We start from the raw sequence: 26,908 nt of genomic DNA on the forward strand, positions 1-26,908 counted from the left end.
GTGCATGTACATTAGCTTGCTAATACATTTGTGTCTGTTGTACTTGTAAGTGTGTGGGATTGAGTGTACTAGACATTCTTGCCCGTCTAACTGTCTAGTGGCCAGTGGCCACACTGTAGAGAGACTCTGCTAATAAACAATTTGCTCAGTGAGGTGTGACCACAGCCATTGTCACAGAGCTTCACACTGGACTACTTATGCAGGGGGTTAGTGGCAGAAAGAGAGACGGGAGGGAGAGAAAGAGTTAGGGGGAAGAGAGGGATGGGGAAGAAAGAGAATGAGAGAGAGGCAGCCAACAAGAGTACGAGAGGGAGAGAGAGAGAGAGAATAGGAGGGATGGAGAGAGAGAGTGAGAGAGAATGAGAGAGAGGGAGCCAACAAGAGTACGAGAGGGAGAGAGAGAGAGAGAATAGGAGGGATGGAGAGAGAGAGTGAGAGAGAATGAGAGAGAGGGAGCCAACAAGAGTACAAGAGGGAGTGTGAGTGAGTGAGAGAGAGAGAGAGAGAGAGAGAGAGAGAGAGAGAGAGAGAGAGAGAGAGAGAGAGAGAGAGAGAGAGAGAGAGAGAATAGGAGAGAGTGAGAATAGGAGAGAGTGAGTGCCTGGAACTCAATTTCACACACAGGCACACACACAGGGAGACGGTTCTCTGCTGCAGCTCCCTGCTGGCTTTCGTGGATTCACAATCTCTTCCCTTCACTTGTGGTTGGGTGAGTGGCTCTTTTTTAAATTCTGAACACTTATGATGGTGTGTGTGTGTTTGTGTAATTTATGATGTATAGAGAAAAGGGTTAAAGAGCTGTTAGAGAATGACACACACTGTCACCGAGACAACACACTCTTCATCTACAGCCTTTATAGGTAGACACACTCACACACACATACAGAAAAACACAATTTCTACAAGCTCACATTTGTGGGTGTGGACTCAGCTGCTCAATCTCTCCAGATGACACGACACACACTCTTCTATTACAGCCTTTATAGGTAAACACACACACGAACACAATCCCAGGCATACATTAACACAGGTACACACACACACACAGAGGCAGCGGCTGAGGCTGTTGACCAGCATCAGGAGGAGTGGAGGGAGCTGAAGGAATCCATCTGGGTTAAATCTGCAGCACAGCCACAGACAGCAGTGTGTGTGTGTGTGTGTGTGTGTGTGTGTGTGTGTGTGTGTGTGTGTGTGTGTGTGTGTGTGTGTGTGTGTGCCTGTGTTAATGTATGCCTGGGATTGCTTGTCTACATAGGTGTGTGTACATTCTGATGAATTTATGAATGTGTACCGTAGAAATTCATGTCATCATGTGCGCCAGTGGATACTGTACGCGTGTGTATTGCAGTCTATAAAAAGCATCCTCTATAGCATGATTGTATGTGTGTGTGCGTGCGTGTGCGCGGGCAGCGTGTGTTTGAACTGAAGCAGATGTGACCGGGGTTGCCGTGGCAAGCGTTTGCGAGTGTGTGTGTTTTTTGCGCGAGTGTAGCTGTGTGCATATGTCTGTGTGTGTGTGGGGGGGTTGCCATTAGGATCAGGGGTAGCAGCCCTCTGGTAACAGCAGCATAGCAGACTAGTAAAGCCCCTCACATCACGCCATTAGCAAGACGTCTTTTCACCATGGCAAAGCTAGTCAGTGGAACGCTGGTGTCTGAGTGTGTGTCGTTTGTCATAGGCAGGTTCGCCACATTCATTGACTCAAAGGCTAAAACAAACGTTAGTGTGACGTTCTAATAACTAGGTTTTCACAGGCAGGTAGGCTATAGTTCACTCTGTCAGTAGTAAGGACAGGGGGGAAATGGGATACCAGAGAAAGGCTGGATGAACATAGGATCTATGATCAAGCAGGTTGAATGGTTGAATACGTCATGGGGGAACGGTATTCAGATTAGGTGAATACCTGAGCTTTAATATAATGCTTTGGGGAGTATAAACAGGTTCTGTTCTTACATAGATACTAGTGTTAATCGAGCAAATTTCAGTCATGATCCGAGATTAACCTAATACATTTGATAGAACACAGATGGCAAGATGTGGTGTTTAGTTGTTCATTTTAGTGTGATACCTACAGTATACCATACTGATTTAACTACCACTGGATGAAATAGGGGGGTATTGACTCCTCTAGTTGCGATGAGTATGACTCCTTTGGACATGGTCAGTCCTGATTCAGATGTAACCTGTTGGATCCTAGCCTGTTGGTTGGCTGCTGTTCTGACCAGAAGGTAAACCAGGACACAGGAGTGGTCACGGTCAATAACCACTGGGGACTATTGACCGTGACTGCCCGGCAATGACAAATCCATTCTCTGACATACTGTATCTGCCCTGCGTCGAGGTTGGGATTTACATGACCCACGGTTGGGTTGCGGTCAACTCCATCTCAACTCAATTCAACTGACCCTGTATGAATAGGAGAATTTCCCATTCTTTTCAATGAAGATTTTATCCGACTCATGGATTGGATTTGAAGTTGGAATGAAATGACCTCAATTCGGACTATGATGCATTCAAGCTTCAATTACATATAACACCAGGTATTTTCCTATAAGGATGGCCAAACATTGGCTAGCTTGGTTTCAGAAAGACAAGCAGTGATGTGGGAAATTAGATGGTTGCAGTTCCTCACTCTAAGTCAACAACATCTGGGCTGCCAGAGTTTAGTGTGGACCCCCTTGTTTTACGTCTAAATCATTATCTGAGTAACATTGTAAAAACATCAAGATCCTCAAGAAGCCATTTCATACTTGGATACACTGATCGATTAAACTGATCAGGGCAAACATTGTGAACATTTTTGTTTTCAAATAGTCTAGCTTTTAGAATAATATATTTGATCATTACTACCTTATGAAATACTTATACAATAAATCAAGTGTACCAGTATGCAAATATTAGACATACTATACTGTGAAATACTGAGGACAAATCTTAATATTCAGTCAACCGTAGGATTAAATTCTTCCTCATTTGGATAATAATGTCTCGTAATTTCTCAACAATCGCCAGGATGGGAAGGAAACCAAGAGTATTACGCATAGGGACGGTTTCCCAGACACAGATCAAGCCTAGTCCTGGACCAAAAATAACTTGCAATGAAGATTCTCCAGGGAAAGTGCTTTCTAGTCCAGGACTAGGCTTGATCTGTGTCTGGGAAACTGGCCCATAAAGTATACTTTAAGATAATCATGTTTTTATCTTCAAATGAAGTGTCGGCCACCCACATGGTTGAATAAATCCTTTCTAGCTCAAGGTGAAGTGGCCAATTTGATTGAGTCTGTTTTATTGACATTCCTGGCCAGACCCAAGGCCAGTGAAGTGAGCTAGATAGGATGAAGCCATAGAGACTGGGGTATCAGGGCTTCATAAATATAGCCCTCCTCACTTTCCAACTCGCACTCATCCCACACACATGCAGGTAGGCACACGCACACGGGGCGGCAGGTAGCCTAGAGGTTAGAGCATGGGACCAGTAACTGAAAGGTTGCTAGTTCGAATTCCCGAGTGGACAGTGACAAATCTGTCAATGTGCCCTTGAGCAATGTACTTAACTAATTGCTCCAGGGTCGCCGTTGATAATGGCAGACTGTGGCCATGACCCCACTCTCTGAGGGTGTCTCCGGGAGTTGGGATATGCAAAAAACTAATTTCTATGAAATAGGACAAATATAAGCACCCACCAAATATTATTATTATTATATTACAGTTAATCACAGGCAGATAGACACAATCACACACTCATGGTCTTTCTCACATACACACACACACACACATACAGTGCCTTCAGAAAGTATTCATACTCCTTTATTTATTCCACATTTTGTTGTGTTACAGCCTGAATTCAAAATGGGTTAAATATATTTTTTTCTCACCCATCTACACACAATACCCCAGAATGACAAAGTGAAAACATGTTTTTAGACATTTTTGCAAATGTATTGAAAAATACAGAAATATCTCATTTACATAAGTATTCACACCCAAGTCAATACTTTGTAGAAGCACCTTTGGGGGCAATTACAGCTGAGATGCGCTTTGCTTAAGTCTCTGCTAAAAAAGTATCTGCAAAAGAAGCTTTGCACACCTGGATTGTACAATATTTGCCCATTATTCTTTTTTAAATTCTTCAAGCTCTGTCAAGTTGATTGTTGATAATTGCTAGACAGCCATTTGCAAGTCTTGCCATAGCTTTTCAAGCCGATTTAAGTTAAAACTGTCTTTGTAAGCAACTCCAGTGTAGACTTGTATTTTAGGTTATTGTCCTGCTGAAAGGTGAATTTCTCTCCAAGTGTCTGTTGGAAAGCAGACTGGACCAGGTTTTCCTCTAGGATTTTGCCTGTGCATATAGCTGTATTCCGCATACCCATAACAGGATGCAGCCACCACCATGCTTGAAAATATGAAGAGTGGTACTCAGTGATGTGTTGGATTTGCCCCAAACATAACACTTTGTATTCAGGACAAAAATAAAATGTATTTGCCACATTTTTTGCAGTATTACTTAAGTGCCTTGTTGCAAACAGGATGCATGTTTTGGGGAAAAAATTATTCTGTACAGGCTTCCTTCTTTTCACTCTGTCAATTAGTTTAGTATTGTGGAGTAATTACAATGTTGTTGATCCATCCTCAGTTCTCATATCACAACCATTAAACTCTGTAACTGTTTTAAAATCACAATTGGCCTCATGGTGAAATCCCTCAGCAGTTTCCTTTCTCTCCGGTAACTGAGTTAGGAAGGACTCCTGTATCTTTGTAGTGACTGGGTGTATTGATACACCATCCAAAGCCTAATTAATAACTTCATCATGCTAAAAGGGGTATTCAACATCTGCTTTTTTTTTTACACATCTATCAATCGTTGCCTTTCTTTGCAAGGCCCCCGTCTTTGTGGTTGAATCTGTGCTTGAAATTCACAACTCAATTGAGGGACCTTAAATATAATTGTATGTGTGGGGTACAGAGATGGAGGTAGTCTTTAAAAATCATGTTAACCATATTATTGAACACGGAATGAGTCCATGCAACGTATTATGCGATTTAAGCACATTTTTACTCCTGAACTCATTTCGGCTTGCCATAACAAAGGTGTTGAATAATTATTGACTAAAGACATTTCAGCTTTAAATGTTTTATTAATTGCAAAAAATGTCTACAAACAAAATTCACTTTGCCTTTATGGTGACTGTGTGTAGATCAGTGACACAAAATCTCAATGTATTCCATTTTAAATTCAGGCTGTAACACAACAAAATGTGGAAAAAGTAAAGGGATGTGAATTATTTCTGAAGGCACTGTACAAACACACACACTTCAGAAAATCTGAGACTTGCGGGCACGAAAATCAGTCCATTACAAAGGAGCGTGAAACATCGATCCCAGTGCCTTCATGTGGCTATGGCCAACCTGTTAAATATAAGTGGTGTCGCCCAGAGTCAAGCCATCTCCATTTGGGAATCCTCTCAAATCCAGCAGAAATCCATTTAAATCTCTCAGGGAGGACGAGTGTCAACACCTCTAATTCACTGGACACACTTCAGACTCTTTATCTCTCTCTCTCTCTCTCTCTCTCTCTCTCTCTCTCTCTCTCTCTCTCTCTCTCTCTCTCTCTCTCTCTCTCTCTCTCTCTCTCTCTCTCTCTCTCTCATTCTATATATATTATATATATATATATATATATATATATATATATATATATATATATATATATAAACCTAACCAAAATTCTTAATTTAAAATCACTTCATTAGTGTAAAATGTAAAAAGGCTGTTGAAGGCCCGGTCTCCAATCAGATATCCATCTCTATCCTCTCAGTACCACAGCGGTCGCACAGCAGACCACTAAAGCCATTGTCCTGGAGATTCATGTAAATGTAAATGACAGATAGGGTGATGGCAGAATAATGATGATAATCCTTATGGAGAAATTGTTTAAGGATTGGATGTGATTGGCATGGTGATGGGTGGTGGTTAAGAGAGTGGATGAGGGTACACGCACACATATGGAAGTGCACGCCGCACACTCACACATACAAGCACGTACATACACACTTATGCACACACTAAACGAGAGATTTAGCAATAGACTGAGTGAAGCATTTGAGATTAGAAAGGAGTTAGTGGACTCTCATGAAGTCCGAATGCAACATGTCAATGTCTGTCCGTCTCTCTCTATATCTCCTCTCCTCCCACTATCTATATTTCTTTCACCCTCTTTCTCTCTCTCCATCTATATCCCCCTGTCCCTCTCCCCTTCCAACCCTCCACACCCGCTCTCCTTCTCTCTCTCCATCTATATCCCCCTGTCCCTCTCCCCTTCCAACCCTCCACACCCGCTCTCCTTCTCTCTCTCCATCTATATCCCCCTGTCCCTCTCCCCTTCCAACCCTCCACACCCGCTCTCCTTCTCTCCCTCCATCTATATCCCCCTGTCCCTCTCCCCTTCCAACCCTCCACACCCGCTCTCCTTCTCTCGCTCTCTTTCTCTCTCTCTCTCTGCTCCATTGAGCACAGTGCAGTGGGCCAGGACCTGTCTTTGTCAGGGGCAGTGGAACAAAACACCAGTGAAGAAAGAGAAGGCTTGTAAATTTCCCCACAGACACGTTTATCTTATTTTATTACTCTCTCTCATTCTCTCTTTCCACTTGTTCTGCTGCATGTCAGGAAAGACAAAGGCCTCCCTAACAGACGTATATATTTCATTGCTACAACAGACGACAAGTGCGCTAAAACTGAGTTGATTACTCACAGAGGACTAAACAGAGGCAAACAAATTCAAATCTAGATTTCCTGTGTTTTAAGTGGTATACGGTTCACATTTTCACATGGCAGGATGATAGACATGTACATAAAATCATATAATAATCTAATGATTATGTGTGAGAATATTTCGGGGGGGGGGGGGGGTATATTTAACTGCTCTCTATGAAAGGCATAGACAGTAATTAGTCATTTAATCCTCTGACTGAAACAGGACGCTGGCATTCATGTGTAATTGATAGTGAGGGAAGTGAAATTGGAGAATGTTAGCCAAACTAAATAATACATAATCCCCTTTGTGTAAATAATTGATCAATATACGTCAAATTGAACAAAAACACAATCAGGGCAGAGGCATAGTTTTTTCTGAAGCTTAATAGCTAATTTAAATGGTTTAGCGTGAAACTAAAAAGGCAATGTGTTTCTTTTAAAGAACAGAATGTACCGTTTATTTGACTTTCTGTAACACACCAAGAATTAACAAACTCAAAAAGGTTTAATGTCTTGGGGGCTTTGGAGGGAGGGAGGGAGGGAGGGAGAGAGAGAGAGAGAGAGAGAGAGAGAGAGAGAGAGAGAGAGAGAGAGAGAGAGAGAGAGAGAGAGAGAGAGAGAGAGAGAGAGAGAGAGAGAGAGAGAGAGAGAGAGAGAGAGAGAGAGAGAGAGAGAGAGAGAGAGAGAGAGAGAGAGAGAGAGAGAGAGAGAGAGAGAGAGAGAGAGAGAGAGAGAATTTTCTCATTACCGGAAAACACACTCTCACTTAAACAGAGGGTTTCTCCTTGTTTTAAAGAACAAATCAAACTGGGAATGAAAGAAAGCAGGGGAGAGTTGGAGGGAGGTGGGGGTTCAAACACAACTAAAGCACACAGGTTGTTCTCAATGGAAAATTCCATCGGTGCTCCAATCTCTTCACTGAGGCAACTGGGCAAAGACTTTCAACCACCCGTTCCTCCCCTCCAAGAAAAGAGTTCCCCTTCCATTTCTATACAGAGGACGGAGGCCCTTACTCTCCCCCCACACACACACTCTCTCACACACACACACACAGAGTCACCCCCATTATGTAAAAGTTAGCACTAACTAAAGTGCTGAGAAAATACATGACAACTGGTCAGTTAGTCTCTTTTGTGATTGGTCAGCAGTATATTTCACGTTTGGTTGTCCCAAGATACATACCCAGTATACATATGAATAACACATAACTTCCTAACACAAATACTGACCGCAGAATATGAAACCACTAAGTATATGTGTCCAATAATACTGTCGTTCTTGTGGCAATTTTTCCAGCCTGCTAACTTCAGCAGTCCATTTTAATGGCTGCCATGCTTTATTATGGGTGGCACAGTTTCATCAACATGTGATATAATATATTCTCTGGAAAAACAGACAAAAATCAGGTCAAGCACTAAAAGAAACAGAGCAGAAAACTCCCCTAAAAAATAACCTCTACAACAAAAACAATCCAGCAGCGACATATCGGGTCAACGACACATATCCTTGTATCAAGTCAAACTAACTGTACTGTGACAAAGTGAAAGTATGTCACTCAATGTCCTGTGTGCGTCTGTCTTTTAGGTCACTTCACAGGAGAGCGAGCCAACGTGCCCTAGGGGGCTCGGAGAATGGAGGACAGTATGTGATCGGTGCCTAACTAACCGCTCCGCTTCACTGTCGGCAACATGCTTCGTCTTCGCCGGATGATGGCTTTGTGCTTAAGGTGCTCTCTCCTCGCCATTCTTCTCCACACGACGGTGTTTGCGGACAAAGAGGAGGATCTTACGAAGCCGACAGGACCGCCTGCCAGTAAGGGATGGTCCTATTGGCCAGTCACAGGCTTGGGGATGAGCTGGTCCTTGCCAAAGCAGCCCAGCTTGTCCATGTTCCCATCACTCCCGGCGGCGCCGTCGATTCCGTTTTCTTCGCTCAACCTGTGGGGAGGGAAGTCACAGATTAAGAATGCAGGGCCCCAAAGGACCACACCAACAGAGGGACCAACAAAGGGACCGTCAAAGGGACTGATTAAGCCCAAGAGAAGGATGGACAACCCAACAGAGAGACCAACAGAGAGACCAACAGAGGGACGAATGAAGCCTGAGAATTCACAGGGACGTTCAGGGTTTGGGGTGGAGAGTATTTCTAAAACCCCTCAATCCTCCACCATCACCTCTTGGACTGAAAATCACCCCACCTCGACTGAGATAAGAACGGTAACAAACTCACAGACAGTCACTCCTAACAAGAGCACACAAATAAACACCAAATATATCTTAGATTCTATAACCGCTGTCTTAGATTCCATATCCTCTATTTCTATGTCACAGGGCGTTGATATATTCTCCGATAGTCTCACCAGCACAAACACACTGCCACAGACAATAACACACACACACCTGTCACCAGAAACGGCCCAAATGCCAAAGGACAGTTGGAGTGTCACCACTAAACCTTTCCCCAAGGAAACAAAGATCCAAGATGAACTAGTTTCCAAGAGTGACCCTCTCACAACCTCTGTCCCACTCCTGACGTCCCCACAAACCACAGTCCCCACAACCCTGGTCACAACTCCACCAAGGATCACCGTCAATCCAACACAGGTGGAGACCACACTGACCAGACAACCCTTTGACTCTGGCACCCCACCCACGTCCCCACAAACCAGGGTCACCACAAGACGGCTGGCCTCGACCGTAAGCACCGACATTGGAACTAAAGAGGCCACGGTCACCGAAACTCAGAATTCACCAGACCTGGGTTTTTCTGAGGCCAAAGCCGGGCCTGTGGAGGAACGACCGGGAGCGAACACCACCACGAGAATAGAGGATGGAGCAGAGGATAGAACACCAAGCACAACTCAAAGCCTAAGGGTTAACTCACCAACACCAGGAGGTAAGTCTCCAACACATCAATAGACATATTGATTTAGTATTAGTGATGGCAGGCTAAATGACACTCAATGGATGTGATCAATCATTCAAGCCAAATGTGGGTCTTCGGTCTTTTCAAGAAAAAGGCTGCAGGCAGTGAATGATGGATGGCATCTCTGAAATGGTAGTCATGGGTTTGAAGTCGACACAAACTCATCTTTAGCTAATATAGCCCAAGACCTAGTTGAAATACTTGCATCTCTATTCTTCTCCTAATCACTTGGTGAAACCAATGTAGTGGAAACCACACTGTCCCCTACCCTATCATGTCCCTATCATACATGACCACTCCAAGGATGGAAGGAAAGACGCAATTCCACCGCATTAGAACAGACCCTAAAAATGATGCAGTGGTTGTTTTATTTTTATAAACAGACAATATTGGAACGCTCCACTGTGCCTGAAGGGGAGGGGGAGGAGAGAGAGGTACTGTAGTGTAAGGGAGGTGGTTAGTATCACTTTCACATGACATTGAGGGAGTACCCGTAGCCTGGCGCCATCCCCCACCACCACTGTAGCGACGCTGGCTCTGTCTGGAGTCTGTATTCATAATGAACCTCAGGAAGCCCCTCCCCCCTGTACAGGCACATAAATCATAGGAGGGTCAAAGGTGAGGTGATACAATGATGAGACGATTATGGCTAACCAGAAGGCAGTGTCACGGGAGAATGGTACAGGGTCCTACTGTATGCTATTGCAAATATCTATTCACTGGAATTTATGCAATTATCATTATTATTACACATTTCTGTCGCTTTCAGCACACCATTACTAACAGCAAACAATGTATGATAATAATAGAGAGCATAAGCATATTGTTGGTGGATAACCCCCGTAACCCCTTTTATGTTGCCACTTTACATGCCATCAATCAGTCCCTACAGGATTCCGCGATTGCAAATGTTTTTGAAAAATCAACAATTCCCTGCATATAATGCAAAGGCTTGCAAATTTGACCAATCACTGCACTATTTTCTGCATAAAACATTTGAATCGTCGCAATATTATCGCATAAAACTGACCCATCGCCGCAGTACAAAAAGAGGTCACGCAATTTCAACCAATCACCACACATTTACTGCATAATATGGTTCAATCAAGCCACACGTAATAATAATAATAATATACCATTTTAGCAGACGCTTTTATCCAAAGCGACTTACAGTCATGCGTGCATACATTTTTTGTGTATGGGTGGTCCCGGGGATCGAACCCACTACCTTGGCGTTACAAGCGCCGTGCTCTACCAGCTGAGCTACACGTCAACAAACATTTTCACTCGTCAGCATTTTTTCGCGATAAATTTGACAAAATCATTGCATATTGCATTGCAAAATGTCAGAATTACTTCAGCTAAATCAAATATCTTAGCCCGCAAATATCACAAAAAATCCCAGTGAAAACCTGGAGGGACTGATTATCTTTGATGAACGTACAGATGATTGATAGTGAGAATAATAATAGTTTATTTTGTTATGTTTAGTGCAACACAGCACACTGTGTTGTGTCTGGGCATTAGCAGAACTTTGGAGGATAATCCCCATGGCAGCTTTCGTTTCGTTTGTTACGGTTTGTCTAGGGATAGCTATGGTAGTATGTGGTGTCTTAGGATATTTTTGGTAATGTGTAATATTTGGATCTGTAAGTATTTGTGTTCTTATTTTGAATCAGTATACTGATGCATTGTTTTGCTATATCTAGGTGTCCTCTATGTGAAATACAGCAGTGTGTTGTGTCTAGGGCTGCTGTTCAGTTAGTATTATGACTGTGTTGTGTCTAGGGATGCTGTTCAGTTAGTATTATGACTGTGTCTAGGGCTGCTGTTCAGTTAGTATTATGACTGTGTTGTGTCTAGGGCTGCTGTTCAGTTAGTATTATGACTGTGTCTAGGGCTGCTGTTCAGTTAGTATTATGACTGTGTCTAGGGCTGCTGTTCAGTTAGTATTATGACTGTGTTGTGTCTAGGGATGCTGTTCAGTTAGTATTATGACTGTGTCTAGGGCTGCTGTTCAGTTAGTATTATGACTGTCAAAAATGCTGATGTGGATGCGGTGGTGAAGTCAAGCGCAGGACACAGAGGATAAGTCAAGACGACTTTACTTGCAAACTAAATACGCACAAAATAAACGGCCTCCAAACACAAGAGGAGAACAAATACGCGGAGTGCGTAATAAACACGATAAGCCAAATACCGAACCATACATCAAAGACAAGCGGACAATAACATACAAAGGCAAACATAAAACAGGGGAACTTATAGGTGACATAATCAATACAGAATGCGAAACAGGTGTATCAACTAGACATGACAAAACAAACATCGAAAACATCAAGCGGTAGTAGCTAGTACTCCGGGGACGACGAACGCCGAAGCCTGCCCGAGCAAGGAGGAGGAGCAGCCTCGGCGGCATCCGTGACAATGACTGTGTCTAGGGCTGCTGTTCAGTTAGTATTATGACTGTGTTGTGTCTAGGGCTGCTGTTCAGTTAGTATTATGACTATGTTGTGTCTAGGGCTGCTGTTCAGTTAGTATTATGACTGTGTTGTGTCTAGGGCTGCTGTTCAGTTAGTATTATGACTGTGTCTAGGGCTACTGTTCAGTTAGTATTATGACTGTGTTGTGTCTAGGGCTGCTGTTCAGTTAGTATTATGACTGTGTGTCACAGCGATGTGTATGCGGTAGGCGAAGTCAAGAGCAGGACACCGAGCTACTGGCAGAAACTTTACTGGATGCAGTGCAAAATACAAAGTACACAGGCAACCTCAAACAGCGAGGAAATAATAAGACCTGCACACATGGGCAACTGCCGCAAAGACCAAAACAATTACGCACAATACACAATGAGAAACAGAGGGTTATAAAGGGAACACAATAAAACATAATGGGAAACAGGTGTAAACAATAAAGACCAAACAAGACAAACACCAAAACATCGATCGGCAGCAGCTAGTACTCCGGGGACGACGAACACCGAAGCCTGCCCGAGCAAGGAGGAGGAGCAGCCTCGGCTGAATCCGTGACACTGTGTCTAGGGCTGCTGTTCAGTTAGTATTATGACTGTGTCTAGGGCTGCTGTTCAGTTAGTATTATGACTGTGTTGTGTCTAGGGATGCTGTTCAGTTAGTATTATGACTGTGTTGTGTCTAGGGCTGCTGTTCAGTTAGTATTATGACTATGTTGTGTCTAGGGCTGCTGTTCAGTTAGTATTATGACTGTGTCTAGGGATGCTGTTCAGTTAGTATTATGACTGTGTCTAGGGCTGCTGTTCAGTTAGTATTATGACTGTGTCTAGGGCTGCTGTTCAGTTAGTATTATGACTGTGTTGTGTCTAGGGATGCTGTTCAGTTAGTATTGTGACTGTGTTGTGTCTAGGGATGCTGTTCAGTTAGTATTATGACTGTGTCTAGGGCTGCTGTTCAGTTAGTATTATGACTGTGTCTAGGGCTGCTGTTCAGTTAGTATTATGACTGTGTTGTGTCTAGGGCTGCTGTTCAGTTAGTATTATGACTGTGTTGTGTCTAGGGCTGCTGTTCAGTTAGTATTATGACTGTGTCTAGGGCTGCTGTTCAGTTAGTATTATGACTGTGTTGTGTCTAGGGATGCTGTTCAGTTAGTATTATGACTGTGTTGTGTCTAGGGCTGCTGTTCAGTTAGTATTATGACTGTGTCTAGGGCTGCTGTTCAGTTAGTATTATGACTGTGTCTAGGGCTGCTGTTCAGTTAGTATTATGACTGTGTCTAGGGCTGCTGTTCAGTTAGTATTATGACTGTGTCTAGGGCTGCTGTTCAGTTAGTATTATGACTGTGTCTAGGGCTGCTGTTCAGTTAGTATTATGACTGTGTTGTGTCTAGGGCTGCTGTTCAGTTAGTATTATGACTGTGTCTAGGGCTGCTGTTCAGTTAGTATTATGACTGTGTCTAGGGCTGCTGTTCAGTTAGTATTATGACTGTGTCTAGGGCTGCTGTTCAGTTAGTATTATGACTGTGTCTAGGGCTGCTGTTCAGTTAGTATTATGACTGTGTCTAGGGCTGCTGTTCAGTTAGTATTATGACTGTGTCTAGGGCTGCTGTTCAGTTATTATTATGACTGTGTCTAGGGCTGCTGTTCAGTTAGTATTATGACTGTGTTGTGTCTAGGGCTGCTGTTCAGTTAGTATTATGACTGTGTCTAGGGCTGCTGTTCAGTTAGTATTATGACTGTGTCTAGGGCTGCTGTTCAGTTAGTATTATGACTGTGTCTAGGGCTGCTGTTCAGTTAGTATTATGACTGTGTCTAGGGCTGCTGTTCAGTTAGTATTATGACTGTGTCTAGGGCTGCTGTTCAGTTAGTATTATGACTGTGTCTAGGGCTGCTGTTCAGTTAGTATTATGACTGTGTTGTGTCTAGGGCTGCTGTTCAGTTAGTATTATGACTGTGACTAGGGCTGCTGTTCAGCTAGTATTATGACTGTGTTGTGTCTAGGGATGCTGTTTTTTTCTAAGAGTGTAGGGAGGGAGGGAGGGAGGGAATACTCTGTGGCCTGTATCAGTATTCCAACAGCAAACTCAGCGAAACCACCCCCAATCATATGGGACCATACGCTCCTTTCTCCTCGACATCCCTTGTTCATGGATGCTAAACATGCTCCTCGTCATTTAGTCTCCCCCTCTCCCTGTCGACCCTCCCTCCCTCCCTCCATCCATCCACCTCTCCTTCCCTCCTCCTGCAATATCTTTGCTGCAAACACCATGTCATTGGGGTTGTTGTGGAGGGCTAAAATGTCTCTGTAGGGATGAAGCTCGTGATTATCAAAGCAGGGAGGAAAACTGAGAGGGAGAGAACTCTGCTATTTTGTCCTCCATCCCTTCTGTTTCAGTGCAGAGACATTCTATACATTTGTCTTGTGCAGAATCCTGCAGCGACAAAACAAGCGGACCTCATACGTCGCCAAACACCCCTAGCAGAGATTGAAATGTGAAAAGAGCGCACGACACCCGGTACTATAATACATTATCCTCTATCCCTCGGTTATGGAGGAGAATGTCCACCCATCAAAGCCTTCTGTTTCAGAGAGGTGTATGTAAGGAAAGGCTTTTCACTGTTGGAGACGTGCAAATCACAACCAAATGACTGGGATGAGCTTCCATTGATTCAGAATGCGCTTGTTGTGTCACCTTCGTCCTTGAAGGGTGTGTGTGTGTGTGTGTGTGTGTGTGTGTGTGTGTGTGTGTGTGTGGAAGAGAAGCAAACCATACGGTAACACTATCCCTATCTCATCCCTTTCAAAGAAACACTCCAGCTGCAGAGAGCAAAGCAAGGTCACTTATGACAGAAGAGGAGGAAAGAGGAGGAGGGGGTAAGGAAAGGATTGAGTAAAGGAGGAGAAGGGTGGCTGTGGCCAAGGAGGTGTGGGGGATGAAAAATGTGTCTCTTTAAACCCATCATGGCAGTGCTTCAGATCCCCATCTCCACTAATTTTTTCCCAAACAGATTACCCCTCTCCCGTTACCTCTGTCCCTACATTAGCATATTCATCAACACTAATGGGGGGTGGCAAGACTAAACCCATACACATTCCATAACTATCTGCATATGATACAGTGGCACTGTATATACCATACAACACAGCCATAGGACTGTAGCAGAACCCATGTATTTTCAATGGTTGGATTGATTAGTGTTTTTACACACATATATAACTAGATCTATTTTCACATCAACCATGTGACTTGAACCGTGGCTGATTTCATTTAGATGCTCTTAAAAGCACCAATGGCAAATCAGACCGTGGAGGTTAGCCGGGGTCGGAAATGTGGTACAGTATGGTCAATCTCTTCAACCGCAAATACACCACAAACGAAGCGATCCCGAGGTGATTTAACCCGTGTTTTAATAAACTGCCTGGTTTTGCCTGTTTGTGTTTCTACTTTGAAGCACGGCAGGTCGGGGGAAATTACTTGAACCCAGCGGTAGACCCGACATCATCGGCTAATATGCTGCCACCACGTTACCACGGTAACCCTGATTAGCCGTTGCCATCCTGTGCATCGCTAGGCTCGTGTTTGTTAGGGTCTAAAATGTGAATTGAGGGAGTAGACTATTGATCAGGCAAACACACACATTTCATCACCCAAGGTTACTACTAATACTCAAGTCATTCGTTGAAATATTCATTTAGAGAATGCAATGCAACCCCATTAATATGAGTCTAGACAACTAACCCAATAAGCCTGTGAACAGTGATGCAATATTCTGATTGCATTGAGCAAGAGTGGGGAGGGCAGGAAATTGGAGGATGGGGTATTGTAGCTATATCCAGTTTTAATGAAACCTAATATGACTGTCTGTCTCTCTCCACCCTCCTATCCTACCCGCTTCTATTTCTCCTCATCACTCTAAGCTCTATATGTGTGTGTGTGTGTGTGTGTGTGTGTGTGTCCCCAATCATGCAAAGCAGAGGAACTGAGCTAGATCCTTTAAATACTGGAGCTGTGGCGAATCACACCTAGAAATATGCACTTTGACACACACACACAGAGAGAGAACTAAGTCAAGAGGGTACACAAACAAGATCTATAAATAATGCTGCCACACATTATATACACACACACACACACACACAAACACACAAAGAGACACACACAGACACACGATTCACTCCATTGCCTTGCTATCATTAGGAGAGCTCCTTGGTCTCAGGAGTGGTAGAAGAACTGGCACTGCAGCTATTCTAAACCACAGAAATCTCCTCTAACATTAGAAAGGTCCTCTAACAGTAGGAATCTCCTCTAAGAGTAGGAATCTCCTCTAACAGTAGATATCTCCTCTAACAGTTGGAATCTCCACTAAGAGTAGAAATCTCCTCTAAGAGTAGGAATCTCCTCTAAGAGTGCAGAGAGGGATAAACCTTAGCGCTGCTAGCAAACAGATGGACATTAGAACCTAGAGGCAATCAATGTAAGAACAGATCAGTTCAGGTAAAGGTAATAACTAAGCAGGAAATTATATGGATACAACATGCTATGCTTATAAGAATGTAGGCACAGTGTGATATATATTCATCAGGATAAGAAGATAACAGCCCTCAATCCCCCCCTCCATCTTTCTCTCATTATCCCAAACTTTAGCTGATCACCAGTATAGTATAATATAGTGGTTTATGTAACTTTGTGATGACCAGACAAAATGGTAGCAGCAGTGTGAGTAGTTCTAATAGCCCTGCTCCTCTCTCTCTCCTGCACCAAAACACAGAGAGAGAGAGAGAGAGAGAGAGAGAGAGAGAGAGAGATTCTGTGGCTTTAGAATAAGGCAGTCTCTGTTCTGTTCTGTCTGAGTGTTTTGATTTGAGATAAATGGAAAATGTTTGCCGTTGTTTTTCCCTTGTTATATCTGTAAAATGGATGATGTGGCAGAGACATTGATGTCAGGCCGTAACAGGTCAAGATGCATATCCACACACACAGAGGAAAAATACAATGTGATTAGACTACACAGGCCCGACTACTGGACCACGGATGGCTGGCTACGGCTAAACGGATGAGAGAAGGATGCATTTGACATATCTAGGTTAAGAAATCATCCTCCCATTCTGCCATGCCCATCTCTCAACTGCCTTCCAAGACACGCCAGTTCAGGGTTAAACTGTCTCACTTTCTCTCGGCAACCTCGAGATTACAGACAGAGTATTCCCGTAACCTTGAGGATGGGGTGGATCCCGTAGAGACATATTGGTATGAAGAGAGGACACCACAGGATACGTTCATCCTAAATATTATATAAACTAAAAGCATTGTATTTGGGACAAATCATTCACTAAACCTCAACTAAATCTTGTAATAAATCATGTGGAAATTGAGCAAGTTGAGGTGACTAAACTGCTCGGAGTAACCCTGGATTGTAAACTGTCATGGTCAAAACATATTGATACAACAGTAGCTAAGATGGGGAGAAGTCTGTCCATAATAAAGCGCTGCTCTACCTTCTTAACAGCACTATCAACAAGGCAGGTCCTACAGGCTCTCGTTTTGTCGCACCTAGACTACTGTTCAGTAGTGTGGTCAGGTGCCACAAAGAGGGACTTAGGAAAATTGCAATTGGCTCAGAACAGGGCAGCACGGCTGGCCCTTGGATGTACACAGTGTCAATCTCTCCTGGCTCAAAGTGGGGGAGAGATTGACTTTATCACTACTTGTATTTGTGAGAGGTATTGACATGTTGAAAGCACTGAGCTGTCTGTTTAAACAACTAGCACACAGCTCAGACACCCATGCATACCCCACAAGACATGTCACCAGAGGTCTCTTCACAGTCCCCAGTCCAGAACAGACTATGGGAGGCACACAGTACTACATAGAACCATGACTACATGGAACTCTATTCCACATCAGGTAACTGATGCAAGCAGTAGAATCAGATTTTAAAAAACAGATAAAAATACACCTTATGGAACAGCGGGGACTGTGAAGAAACACAAACATAGGCACAGACACATGCATACACACACATGATAACATACGCTCTATACAAACACGTACACATGAATTTTGTGTTGTAGATATGTGGTAGTGGAGTAGGGGCCTGAGGGCACACACTTAGTGTGCAGTGAAATCTGTATGAATGTACTGTAATGTTTTTAGAAATGTATAACTGCCTTAATTTTGCCGGACCCCAGGAAGAGTAGCGGCTGCCTTGGCAGCAGCTAATGGGGATCCATAATAAATACAAATACACATACCAGCAGGAGTCATTACGACAACAACATCAAAGCCACTGATACAGGTAACTGGACCGCTCTTAACATCACACAAACACACAAATAAGATACTGGACACACAAAGATACACACGCACACACACACACACACCCTTAGAAACACACACACACACACCCTTAGAAACACACACACTTGAACACACTACATCACAAGCCCTCCAATCACTCCTCACTTACTTACTTCCCCAATCTAGCTCAACACACTGTCAGTTTGAAGAGGAAAGCAGCCTATTAGTGCTACAATCTGGCACACTAGCTGTAATCTGTCGGAGAGCCACAGCAGCCAGGCAGAAACATTTCCCTCAACCCTCTTCCTGCAGTCTCTAATTGCCTCCAAAGGGAGGAGACTGTTGGTTGGAATCGTGTTGTTGAACAATTACCAGCCGAAGTCTAGCTAAGTACCTCTCTCCCTCTCTTCGTTTGATTAGTAACAACCCTTTTCAAAAGAACATCCCAGGTAGAGAGGAAGTAATAACATCTGATGGTTGGCCATGAATGATTACAAATTAAGAAGTTAATTTGAAACCCACTTCTCTGCAGCAGATGTAACCCACATTACTGCCCAGAAATAGCAGATCTAGTCAGCCGAATTGTAAAAATAGACTAGTTAAATGTGCTACTGCAGATGACGTGTCACCACACAGGCTCGTGTGTGTGTGTGTGAGAGAGAGAGAGAATTTGCTGCCTCCTTATCATGCAAAACAAATATCCTAACAATGGTCAAATTAGTCCATAACATGTTTCTATGTAGGACTGTAGCAGGCTAGGGTCCTATTGATGTAAAGCAGTTTTAGGATCATATCAGATCTTTCCACTAAACCCATTTTGCCACCAAATACAATTATCTCCTCTTCAATATGCATGACAGCTCATCCAACACTCGTTCTGGCTAAATTGCCTTTCTGAGAATAGCTAAATTGAAAGTGAAGGAAACAGATGAAAGCTAAATGAAGCCTTGGATTTTCCTGACGCAAGGACAACAGGAGACCAATTAGAAAGATGGAGGGGAGGGTGTCGGTAGGAGTTGAGTTCTGCAGTCATGTCAGGTGTCAAGGTTTACACTGGGGTCCTGTGCCAAATAGTCTTCATTTGGTTCCCTTCGTCCTATTTCCTTCATGACTACTGATGTGATCTTTCACCTATCAGTTGATGTGATGAAAATAAATAAAAAGGGGGCATATTAAGAGTATTAAAGGCCCAGTGCAGTCAAAAACGTGATTTTCCTGTGTCGTATTTATACAAGTAACTGCCAAAATAAAGGAAACACTTAAGTAAATGAAGGTTCTGGTGGCTCTCTGGGGTGCATTTTCCCAGCATGGTTTAGATCCACTCAACCTCTTAGAGGGCAAGGTAAACATAAATTAATACACAGCCATTCTGAGTGATCACCTTCAACCTATGGTGAATCATTTATATCCCGATGGGAGTGGTGCCCCCATCCACAGGGCACAAGTGGTCACTGAATGGTTTGATGAGCATGAAAACGATGTAAACCATATGCCATGGCCGTCTCAGTCACCAGATCTCAACCAATTGAACACTTATGGGAGATTCTGCAGCAGCGCCTGAGACAACGTTTTCCACCACCATCAACAAAACACCAAATTATGTAATTTCTCATGGAAGAATGGTGTCGCATCTCTCGAATAGAGTTCCAGACACTTGTAGAATCTATGCCAACTTGCCAAAGCACATTGAAGCTGTTCTGGCGGCTCGTGGTGGTTCCTTTATTTTGGCAGTTACCTATATTTCCACACTATGAGGTTGGAATGATAGTGTGATAATGCTGATAATGCATAATGCTGTTTGACTAGACCGCCTGCAATTTCTGCCTGTTTTGGTGGGATGGAGTTTTGCCCTGCCTGGTGACATGCAATACTAATTTGGGGGGTGCTTATATTTGTCCTGTTACACACAAGTGTGTAATGGAAATGTGTTTCTTGCATATCCCAACTCCCCCTGCGACACCTGCAGGGAGTGGGGTCATCATTGTACAGTGCCCCTGGAGCAATTAGGGTTAAGTGCCTTTCTCAAGGGCACAGCGACAGATTTTTCACCTTGTCGGCTCCAGTACTCGAACCAGCGACCTTTCAGTTACTGGCCCAACACTCTACCTCGAGGCCACCTGCCACCCATATATCAATAACAAAGAGTTTCCAACCTCTCTGCCAATAACAGCTAGTTTTGATGTTCCATATCCCACCCATAATGCTTAGGCCCCTCACTCAGACTCCCATTGTCCTAGCAAAATTATTGCTAAAGAAATTGCTCATTGCTAAGAAGCGATTTGTTTATTTTTCACCATTTTAATAAAATAAAAAAAACAATATGGTACTTAATTGTTGCCCAGAAATTATTTGATATTGAGATAAAAACAGCTGAGGTAGGAGACATACATCGCCATAGACCATTTCAATTAGTAAAAGTTTGTCTGACTTAAGCCTGATACTAATCGCGCAACTTCTGTTGAGCTCTGGGAACCTTACAGTATGTCCGCAACTCAGGTATGTTCCCATGATGATTTAATCATACGCACAAAAAAAGTCAACGCTTCGATCCGAGTTGAATCTTCGTCAGGTCATCTTTTTCTTTGATCCGTTCTTCTGCCCTGCACCTGATAAATTGGATTTGCATATTTTTCTATATTTTCTAACTTTACGGTATGCCCATCTACAAACATCTCTGTTCATCTCTGTCCAATCTACTGCAAAGTAGCTTGTTATTGACTATGGTGTCTGCTTCACGTATTATCTAATGGATAAAACAAAGGGCATACACAGAACGTTGGCTGTTGGCATTGAATCCGGGCAGTGACATGACATCCATATGCGGCTGACTAAGCCTGAGGGGGTTTGTCACAGGTGGAATGTAGACTAGGCAGCAACACGCGATGGAACAGACCGGACTTGGCTGTCCGCTTCACACCGCCGGTATTCCAACGGCCGGTATCCAAGCTGGCTGACTGGCTGGACGTTCCGATGGCGATTAATTGACCCGAGCGAGACAGACAGGAACCCTTGGCCCATGTCCAGAAACCCTGGTCATGTTTTCCACTGTGCCCGCCGGGCCAGGCCAGCTAGGGCATCGCCCAGGAAAGTAAACGAACGGGAAGAACGAGCGACTGGCCTGCCACAACATGACCGCCCTCATCAGTAGCAGTCGCCTCGCCTGGCACTTCCTGTTTGTGTTAAACCCCTCCCACATCTCCCACACTGTTTTTTAAAATTAATTTTTATTTAACCTTTATTTAACTAGGCAAGTCAGTTAAGAACAAATTCTTATTTACAATGACGACCTACACCGGCCAAACCCGGACGACGCTGGGCCAATTGTGCGCCGCCCTATGGGACTCCCAATCACGGCCGGTTGTGATACAGCCTGGAATCGAACCAGGGGGTCTGTAGTGACAAAATTACATCATTATTGTTATGACACTGGTTCTCGTCTCTCCTGTAATAATAGTTATCTTCAAAGGGAATATTTTTAGTGACAGATATGCAACCTCTTGTCATAACATTATTACAATATAACTACTGTCTGTAGGTGTCATCATCAGGGATGGTTCCAATAAGTTACTGACTCATAGGGGTGGCTGAAAAATAGTGGGCTGAACCAACACTAATATTCTATGGGGGTGCCATGTTAATGCTTTTGGGGAGGGGCACTGATTTGTTATCGGAGTGCCCAGACCCCGGGCGCCAGTGTAATTCTAACCCTGTCAGAACAAATACAATTTAATGTTCATTTCACCCTCCAGACTCATTAGTTGTGTAATAAGCAATGTCAGAGCAGTTAGTGTGCTGATTCACCTCAGTGGATTGAGACGTGTACAAGACTGTCATAACTGCAGAGTCTGCTATATATTCAGCTGAACGGACTCTCATTAAATGTGCAACTGTGCAAAACTTAAAGGGAATTTATCAATAACCATGTTGTGCTAGGCTACACTATATCCTACAGGGGACTGGAGAGATATAGAGAAACATCATGGAACGGTGAGCGGTGGAACCGTTTTAACCGCCTTTCATTTCTGCCCATTAAAGATTCAGCGGGACTAATGAAAAAACCCTGCATCAGGGCAAAAACAAAGCCTCTTAAAACATTGTCAGTCAGTATTTCACCGCATTAGCGCCATGATTAAAGCCACGGTCGCCCGGCTTACAGCTGGCTGTCAGAGGTAAAATAAAAATGGTGATGTTGCGCCGCGAGACAGTTCGCTCACTCAGGTTCATATTTCCCCAAGCTTGACAGTTTCATCATCAACTCACACTGAGATTCAACTCGGGAGTCGGGGGCTGAGCAGGGAATGAAGACTAAATGAGTGCCAAAAGAAGACAATCAGTAGAGAGAGAGAGAGAGAGAGAGAGAGAGAGAGAGAGAGAGAGAGAGAGAGACTCTGCAGGACAGCACTGAGGTTTATGTTAAAGCCCCTCTTTAAAAGGATCAGCCACTCGAGTCAGTCTGATAGAACTGTTCAGGAGTCAGTGTTATTGTTAGGGCTTCCTGATTAGAGTGGAGAGGTTCCTTTGGTCGGCTCATGAGAGGCCTGCAAGGCTGATGCGAGGTGGAGAGTGACAACCTTTCTACGACACACACAACCTTTCTACGACACACACACACCATGTTAACAGGAAGCACTCTTGCATTAAACAGGGAGAAAAAGGCGATTGTACCACAGGAGGTTGCTGAGGGGAGGACGGCTCATAATAATGGCTGGAACGGAGCGAAACAATGTGTTTGATGTATTTGATACCATTCTACTGATTCTGCTCCAGCCATTACCATGAGCCCGTCCTCCCCAATTAAGGTGCCACCAACCTCCTGTGGATTATATCTGCTAGGGCTGGGCCTGAATGACTGATGAGGCTGTGTGTGTGTGTGTGTCTGGATACAAGATGTAATTAGGCCTGTTTCTCTCGGTTCTTTTCACCTCTTCTATAGGAGTGAGGAGAAGCACGGAAATAAATGGGTACCCACTGGTCTGTTTGAAGTTCTAGCTGATCTGTTATACTGAAGTGGCATAGAATGAGGATAATGCGTTGTCTAATGGATATTATGGACGTCATGTATGATGTTGGCTGCCGAAGTCTGTAAAGCTCGTTTTGAAAACGAAGAGCCTAAAACTGTGTGAGGAAAACTGTCGTTGGTGCCCATCTGTGATGCATTTGGCTGTGTGTAATGGCTCTACTAGGTACACACATCCAAGTCATCTACCATGCATTCATCTTACATGTACCATTTAAAAAGGGACACTCCCAGTCTGTCCGAGCCAAGCCACGAACAGGAATTTCCTCCAACGGTGCACTATATAACATGTATAACACAATCATCATTAGCCATGTTTGTATGGAAACAACAGATGTTCACTGGCTGCTTATGTCATAGAAAGAAGGAAGCAGCTCTGTGGTCTTCTGGCCACACTGATCCCTTTTTTTCTCTTCCACCCTTTCTAGGCCCAGCCCAGTTGGAAGTTGCCTCCTTACAGCTTCTGCCTTTTATATAGGATTAACAGGATAATCATGCTTTCGCAGACTTGGCCGTCAGCCAATCGTTGTCTAGGCTCTGATGTTGAGTAAACGTTGTGTATTCTCATGTGTGCCCGTTTAGAATGGACTCTCTTGGGTGATGCCCTCTGCTGTTGAATTGTATTACTATGCTGTTATAGGAAAACAGCATCTTGAGGACGGATGTGGCTGTGCAGCAGCGTGCTGAATAGATGCTGCTGCGTATGGCATCATTCTATATTCTAAATATATTGTCTGATGGGTTTTCCTAGTTCTATATTAGGGACGGTCAGATGGCCACAGGTGGACTTCACTTCAAACCTCATGATAAATCACTTTTTAGGAAGAGATCAACATTTTATGGAATAAAAATTTAAATTCTATAGTTTTCCATGTTTTTTCAGGTAACCTTCCTGATCCTGAAGACTGGCTGTCCGACCCAACAGGCAGTGAAGCCACCTACCTCCCAGACTGCAATCAGGAACGTTCGGGAATCTGCAACGTCTCCGACACCTGGGCACTGCCCACCACCTCTGACGTCCTCCCCACCGCCAACACCCCCTCCGCCAACCAATCAAATAACCCCTTCCTGATTCCGGCCCGGCCCATGTTTGTTCCCCTGCACTCTGATTGGAACAGCGCCATGGCCACCTGGGGGTTAGCCTGGGATGCCCACGTGTATGGTCTGGGCTCCATCTTTGCCATGGTGACCCTGGCCTCGGCACTCAACCTGCTGTGCCTGCCCCTGCGCTGCCCTTCCGGCTGTGGCTACTTCGCCCTGGTCAACGTCTTCCTCCTGGCTGCAGGGTGTACCAGGGCATTCTCTCTCCTCTACGATGCCTACGGCCACCAGTACCGGCTGCCCTCCACCGAGGCCTCCCTGCTGCTCTACGAAGCCCCGTTCCCCTGCCTGACTGCAGCCTTCGGCCTGGTCTTCCTGCTCCTCTCCATGCGCTCCAGGATGCAGCTATCCTACTCTGCCTTCCAGAGGCCCTGTTTCCTGGCCTGTCTGGTGTTGCTGCACTTCGCTGCAGCTTTCGGTCCCGTCGCACTGCTAAGGCTCTACCAGAGAAGGGCGCCCTTCTGCCTTTTCATCTCACTTATCTCCCGGGGAGCGTTTGTGGCACTGGCTTCTTTTCTATCTGCCGCCTATTTTGTGTTCTTCTGCTACGTGCGGGCGGACTCAAAGCACATTTACCACCTGAATAACACCTCGCCCACGCCAGCTGAGCGATACAACCGCTGTCCCTTTGCTGAGAGCAGGGACTGGGACCGTGCGGCTGCGACAGTGTGCCTTTCGGCTCTGTTCTGCCTGGCATGCACCGGGCTGCAGCTGTACGCCATGCTCCACGCTCTGGGGCTGGCCGGAGGGGCAGAGGTCTTCCGCCCCTGGCCTTGGTGGACCTTCCAGCTCAGCTGCAGGGTTTGTGAGGCCGGGGTTTGTCTCACCCTAGCCCTGGTGGTGTCCCAGCCGATCTACTGCTCCGACCACCTTCCCCAGCCTGGAAGCTGCTGGACGGAGCTGCTGGCAATCAAGTCGCCCATTATGCCGGGAACCTACCAGTGGACCCTGAGCCAGCAGGAGAAGCTGGCCATCTGTGACATTGGGCACGGGGAGACTGAGTGCCTGCCCCTCTACACGCTGGTGGATGAAAGGCTAGGCCTGGACCTCCTGTACCACAGCAACCGGGCCTTGGCTTACAGAGACCTGGACCTGAATTTGGATCTGCCTGGCTCCAGCAAGCCCGAGGACAGGGGAGGTGGAGTGGCGTCCGGGGGTTCCTCCTTCACCAGCGACTCCACGGCTGACCTGCGGCCGCCATCGCCCATCAACCTACGCCGTAGTATTGACGAGGCGCTCTTCAGCGAGGACCTCTTTCCCATAAGCATCTTCAGCCCGTCCATAGCTTTTTGCTGTAGTGACCTGTCACTTAACATCCCCTACTCCACGTCCACCCTGCCCAATGGTGGCCAGGTGCTTCGAGCGACCCTCTCAGCCGACCCAGGCCTGTACCGGACGACCTCCTGTGTGGAGATGGTTGCCCCGCCCCCAACCCCTCTACCAAACCACCCCCTGGTGGGCGACACCATCCTGGGTGCTCCACCATCTCCCTCCCTGTCCTCCAACTCCAGCTGCTCTTCCCCAGATCGCTGGAGGGAAAGTTCCTCCTCCTGCTCCCTGTACAGACCCTCCCTAAGGGGGTCCTCTCTGGTCCTCTACTCCAGCCCAGATGGGCACGCCCAACCCCCATCCCTAGGCGGCAGCTCAGGCTGCATCACAGCCTCCAGCCACCAGGGCTCACACCTACAGATACACTATTGCACACTAGGGTCAGCCTCACAGGAGAGTCTTGACCTAGAGTCTGAAGCGGACCGGTCCGTACAAGAGGAGTTCATCAATGTCTGCAGACAGATTGATGCGATGAGCATCTGCAGTGAGACAATTGACCTGTAGGCAGAGCTCTCAACAGTCAAGGGCTAAAGACTGAGGACTGGACTGAAATATTGTGAAGAGGATTTCAAGATGGCGTCGCGTTCTGTAAGGAGCAACAAGCGGTTTGATTAATTAGGCTAGCCTTCATTGTCAAGAAAGGTAAAATAGTGCCAAATGTTTGAGTAAATGAACTGAGAGCGTTTGTTTGAGAATGTTGACGTGGGTCTTTTAATTGCCACAGAATGCCACAAGCCAAGGAGAAATTTTGACTTTTTTTTCACATATGCTATTGGATGATGAAGTTTGATACGTTAATAAAAGTTGTGGGTTTTCCTGTGCATTTCAAGAAGGAAACAGGAAAGCACACTACATTTGTACAAACATTTTGCATTCAAATAAATAATACTGTGATTGAAATAAGCACTTAATAAACAAGACTACTGAAATCTTATTTTAACATTGTCATTTTAGCAGATGCTCTTACCCAGAGACTTACTGTAGTGAGTGCATACATTTTCATACTTTTTTTTCTCC

The 26,908-nt window shown here is 44.8% G+C and overlaps 1 protein-coding gene across 3 annotated transcripts; it reads left to right on the plus strand.

The window, feature by feature from the left end:
* The first annotated feature begins 607 nt into the window (after nt 1-607).
* Nucleotides 608-26,908, plus strand: LOC121549670 (proline-rich transmembrane protein 4). Of its 3 annotated transcripts, none has more exons than XM_041861495.2 (3): nt 608-709; nt 8,335-9,645; nt 24,327-26,908. In XM_041861495.2, the coding sequence occupies exons 2-3, from the start codon at nt 8,439-8,441 to the stop codon at nt 26,393-26,395; spliced, it is 3,276 nt and encodes a 1,091-aa protein (XP_041717429.2). In that variant the 5' UTR covers nt 608-709; nt 8,335-8,438; the 3' UTR covers nt 26,396-26,908. The 3 variants fall into 3 exon arrangements, with proteins under 3 accessions (XP_041717429.2, XP_041717437.2, XP_041717446.2); XM_041861503.2 differs by having other exon boundaries at nt 24,345-26,908; XM_041861512.2 differs by lacking the exon at nt 608-709 and adding an exon at nt 14,953-15,020 and having other exon boundaries at nt 9,560-9,645; nt 24,345-26,908.

This window comes from Coregonus clupeaformis, unplaced genomic scaffold, assembly GCF_020615455.1.
Source record: "Coregonus clupeaformis isolate EN_2021a unplaced genomic scaffold, ASM2061545v1 scaf1039, whole genome shotgun sequence".
Taxonomy (NCBI): domain Eukaryota; kingdom Metazoa; phylum Chordata; class Actinopteri; order Salmoniformes; family Salmonidae; genus Coregonus; species Coregonus clupeaformis.

What these genes read in the sequence shown, in the direction of transcription:
- LOC121549670 (XM_041861495.2), top strand. Translation starts at nt 8,439, where the DNA reads ATGCTTCGTCTTCGCCGGATGATGGCTTTGTGCTTAAGGTGCTCTCTC. An exon ending in TAACTCACCAACACCAGGAG is followed by an intron (nt 9,646 to 24,326) that starts GTAAGTCTCCAA and finishes TAAATTCTATAG; the next exon opens with TTTTCCATGTTTTTTCAGGT.